The 5,376-nt window shown below is 40.4% G+C and overlaps 1 protein-coding gene across 1 annotated transcript; it reads left to right on the forward strand.

Moving 5' to 3' along the window:
- The first annotated feature begins 920 nt into the window (after positions 1-920).
- Positions 921-1,748, forward strand: LOC133756954 (small ribosomal subunit protein uS2-like). The gene has a single exon (XM_062187574.1). The coding sequence runs from the start codon at positions 921-923 to the stop codon at positions 1,746-1,748; it is 828 nt and encodes a 275-aa protein (XP_062043558.1).
- The last annotated feature ends 3,628 nt before the right edge of the window (positions 1,749-5,376 follow it).

The raw sequence follows: 5,376 nt of genomic DNA on the forward strand, positions 1-5,376 counted from the left end.
TACTGACCTGTGAATGGTTAAGATGAGGTCCTTATAACATTGTGTGGTTCTTATGTCCAGTGACTGGTTTGGAAGCTGGGTGTGTCCCACCAACTGTGACAAATATGCTAATATAAGATGTTAATGGGGAAGTTAAGTGAGGGGTTTAGGGGACTAGCAGTATTAGCAGCTTATGATTTTTATTGTGTACATTTAAAACTATTCTGGAATAAAATGTTAAAAAAGAAAAAACAAAAAAGAAGAGGAGAATTCACAGAGACACAGAGAGAATTTCATCTGAAAATGGAGAGCAATACAAGAGCAAAAGCCTGCAAGTCAAACTACGGATTGCCAGCACCAGCAGAAGATGAACGCCATGAAGGTTCTTCTCTGCAGCCTCGGGGAAAGCGTGGCCATGCCAATATTTTGAATTTGGACTTCTTTGTTACAGAAGCCCTAGATAAATAAAATGAGGATGCATATCAAAGGGAAAAAACTCACTTGAAATAGAGCCCAATGGTCAAAGCTAGAAAAATTTAAGCAACAAAATAAATTACTAGTATTGGATTATAATCTGAAATATAAAATAAATATGCAATTTATTCTACACACATATAAATAAATGAGTAAATAAATATATGCAGAGAAGAGACAAATTTCCCATGCAGATGAATTTCAAATCACTTAGATAGATATTATACTTTAAAGTAGCTAGAACATTGTCCCCACCAATTCCTTAAATGTGAGATATGCATGGTGATTTCATTCCTAAATATCTTAGTAGGAGATATAACTTTATAGTAGAGAAACCTGACCAAAAAAACATAAGCTGGATGATCAAATTTAATATAAACAATAAGTCGCCTTTCTGCGCTACCCGGTGAGGGGTCCATATGGCGTTGTTTTTGATTCCCGGCATAACTTAAGGGGAAGCTGTCACAATGTCCGGAGCCCTTGATGTCCTGCAAATGAAGGAGGAGGACGTCCTCGAGTTCCTTGCAGCAGGAACCCACCAAGGTGGCACCAACCTTGACTTCCAGATGGAACAGTACATCTACAAAAGGCAAAGTGATGGCATCTACATCATCAATCTGCAGAGGACCTGGGAGAAGCTTCTGTTGGCGGCTCGTGCTATTGTGGCCATTGAAAACCCTGCTGATGTCAGTGTGATGTCCTCCAGGAACACTGGCCAGAGAGCTGTGCTGAAGTTTGCTGCTGCCACTGGAGCTACTCCCATTGCTGGCCGCTTCACACCTGGAACCTTCACTAACCAGATCCAGGCAGCCTTCCGGGAACCACGGCTTCTGGTGGTTACCGATCCTCGGGCTGACCACCAGCCTCTCACGGAGGCATCTTACGTGAACCTGCCTACCATGGCTCTGTGTAACACAGACTCTCCTCTGCGCTACATGGACATTGTCATCCCATGCAACAACAAGGGAGCCCACTCAGTGGGTCTGATGTGGTGGATGCTGGCCCGGGAGGTTCTGCGCATGTGTGGTACCATCTCCTGTGAACACCCCTGGGAGGTCATGCCTGATCTCTACTTCTACAGAGATCCTGAAGAGATTAAAAAAGAAAAGCAGGCCGCCACCGAAAAAGCTGTGACCAAGGAGGAGTTTCAGGGCGGATGGACGGCCCCAGCACCTGTGTTCACTGCTACTCAGCCGAAGGTTTCTGACTGGTCCGAAGGTGTGCAGGTGCCCTCGGTGCCTACTCAGCAGTTCCCCACTGAAGACTGGAGTGCTCAGCCCGCCACGGAAGACTGATCTGCAGCGCCCACTGCTCAGGCCACCCAGTGGGTGGGAACAACCACTGAGTGGTCTGCACAAACTTGAGCAACTCCTCAAAACTTTCAAGATCAGGGGCTGACATTGTGGTGTGGTGGGAAAAGCCACCACCTGCAACACCAGCATGCCATGTGGACACTGGCTCATGTCCTAGCTGCTCAATTTCTGATCCATATATTTACTGATTTGTACCATCAGAAAAAACAAAGAAGCTTTGAAACTGTTCATGTATGATACCACACTAGAAAAAATTAAACATACTAATTAAAGATCTTTCATCCAAAAATGTATCTATTTTCTTTTATTTTTAAGGATGTTTTCACTGGATATAGAAAGATAGGTGGACAGTTTTCTTTTTTAAGATTTATTTATTTATTTGAAATCCAGAGTTAAAGAGAGAAAGACAGTGAGAGAGAGAGAGAGAGAGAGAGAGAGAGAATCTTCCATTCACTGGTTCACTCCTCAGATGGCTGCAATGGCCGGGGCTGGGCCAAGCCAAAGCCAGGAGTCAGGAGCTTCTTCTTGATCTGCCATGTGGGTGGCAAGGGCCCAGACACTTGGACCACCTTCTGCTGCTTTTCCCAGGCCATTAGCAGGAAGCTGGATCAGAAGTGGAGCCCAGGACAAGAACCTGTTTCTGTATGGAACGCCAGCATCATAAGCGGCGGCTTTACCTGCTATGCCACAATGCTAGTACTGACAGGTTTTTTTGCAGGTATTTACAGATATTTAAAATGACAAGTTGTCTCATTTTCTGTAGAAATTGTTTCTAAGGATAGTGTTTATTTGAACCTATGTTGTGTATTGTAAGTTATTGTTCATGGAAGCTTTTAGGTTTTTCCTTTATCTTTGGTTTTTAGTTGTTTTACTTTTATAAGCCTTAGGGATCACTGAGCTGCTTAAATTGATAAAAACCCTCCAGAAATTAGGTATAGAAGGAACATTTCTCAAAATAATAGACTATATATCACAAACCAACCACCAATATCATACTGACTGAGGAAAAGTTGAAAGCATTTCCCCTCAGATCTGGAACAAGATAAGGACAGCCATTTTCACCACTCTTACTCAATATAGTCCTGGAAGTTTGTTTTTTTTTTTTAAGATTTTATTTATTTATTTGAAAGGTAGAGTTACAACAGTGAGAGGGAGAGACAGAGAGAAAGGTCTTCCATCCATTGGTTCACTCCCCAGTGGCCGCAACGGCCGGAGCTGAGTCTCCCATGCAGGGTCAGGGACAAAGGATTTTTGGGCCATCTTCTCCTGCTTTCCCAGGCCACAGCAGAGAGCTGGACTGGAAGAGGAGCAGGACTAAAACCATCGCCCATAAGGGATGCCGGCACTGTAGGCAGAGAATTAACCTACTGCGCCACAGCACCAGCCCTGTCCTGGAAGTTTTAGCAAGAACAATTAAGGAAGAGAAAGAAAGGGCATCAAAATTGGAAAAGAGGAAGTCAAATTATCCAAATGACATGATGTTGTACATGAAAAAGCCTAAACTCTCCACCAAAAAGCTGTCAGAATTGATAAACCAACTCAGTAAAGTTGCAGATTACAAAATAAACATTCAAAAAACAGGAGCTTTTTTGAATGCTAATGAAGAATTCACAGAAAGAGAAATCAAGAAAGAAATTCTATTCATATTAGCCACAAAAAATCAAATATTTAAGAATAAATTTAACCAAAGAAGTGAAATATCTTTACAATGAAAATTATCAAACATTGATGAAAGAAATCACCAGGAACACACAAAAATGCAAAGATATTCTTTGTTCATGGATTGGGAGAATCAGTATCATTAAAATGTCTACATAAAGCAATCTACAGATTTAATGAAATGTCCGTGTAAATACCAATGACATTCTTTACAGAGATAGAAAAAGCAATCCTAAAATTCACATGGAATCACAAAAAACCCAGAATAGCCAAAGCCATCCTGAACAAGAAAAATCAAGCTAAAGGCCTCACAGTACCTGACTTTAAACACACCAGAAAGCTATAGTAATCAAAACAGCATAAAAACCCACACATAGATCAATGGAACAGAATAGAGAGCCCTTGTCTCTGCTGTTGAGGAACAGTGTATTTTTCTGCATGTTATCTGTTGAACACTCTGTTTAATCTTATGATCATAAAGAAAACGGAAAAAGATCTTTGTAAAGATTAAGAGAGGGAATAGCAGAGGAAGAGAGAGGAGAATGAAGGGTGAGAACATGGGTGGGAAGGCAGGTGGGGTGGGAAGTATTATGTTTCTAAATTAGTATATATGAAATACATGAAATTTGTATACCTTAAATAAAATTTAAAAATAAAATGTTATCTCAAAAACTAAAAATAAAGGATAGAGAGAAACATAAAAGGAAAGAGGGTAGCTGGGGCCTGCGTTGGGTGTAGTGGGTAAAGGCTCCACCTGCAATGCCAGCATCCCATATGGGCTCCCTTTCAAGACCCAGCTGCTCTGCTTCTGATCCAGCTGTCTGCTATAGCCTGGGAAAGCAGTGGAAGATGGCCCAAGTCCTTGGGCCCCTGCACCAGCGTGGGAGACCCAGGGGAAGCTCCTGGCTCCTGGCTTCAGATCGGCACAGCTCTGGCCGTTGCGGCCATTTGGAGAATGAACCAGTGGGTGGAAGGTCTCTCTCTCTCTGTCTCTTTCTCTGCCTCTCTGTAACTCTGCCTTTCAAACAAATAAATAAAAATCTTAAAAAAAAAAAAAAGAAAGAAAGAGGGTAGAAAGAACGGAGGCGGAAGGAGGGGAAATATCATTATGTTGTTAGAATTGTATCTACAAATCATATTGAATCTGTTAAAAACTAAAAATAAAATACACTTATAAATTTGTATTTTCAAAAATACATTTTGGTAACTTTATTCAAATATTTTTTCTGCTCTTATTATTTCTCTCTTCTTTAAAGACTCTAGTTGCATATATGTTAATACTACATGATATTGTTTTGAAGTTCTTTGAGACTGTTCATTTTTTTCTATCATTTCATCTCTGTTTTCCACACAAATTCATTTCTATTGCTCTAAATCCCACTTTACTAACCATTATATCTTCCTTCTCTTCTTTAGCCCATTAGTGAGTTTTTTTAAAACTTTTATTTAATGAATATAAATTTCCAATGTCAGCTTATGGATTACAATGGCTTCCCACCCACCAAACTTCCCTCCCACCCGCAACCCTCCCCTTTCCCGCTCCCTCTCCCCTTCCATTCACATCAAGATTCATTTTCAATTCTCTTTATATACAGAAGATCAGTTTAGTATATATTAAGTAAAGATTTCAACAGTTTGCCCTCACATAGTAACACAAAGTGAAAAATACTGTTGGAGTACTAGTTATAGCATTAAATCACAATGTACAGCACATTAAGGACAGAGATCCTACATGATATTTTTTAAAAATTGATTAATTTATATGCAATTTCCAATTTAAAACCAAGGTTTTTTTTTTTTTCATTTTCAATTATCTTTGTATACAGAAGATCGATTCATTATATACTAAGTAAGGATTTCATCAGTTTGCACCCACACAGAAACACAAAGTGTAAAAATACTGTTTCAGCCGGCGCCGCGGCTCACTAGACTAATCCTCCACCTTGCGGCG

Source organism: Lepus europaeus, chromosome 3 (assembly GCF_033115175.1).
Source record: "Lepus europaeus isolate LE1 chromosome 3, mLepTim1.pri, whole genome shotgun sequence".
In the NCBI taxonomy this organism is placed as follows: Eukaryota; Metazoa; Chordata; class Mammalia; order Lagomorpha; family Leporidae; genus Lepus; species Lepus europaeus.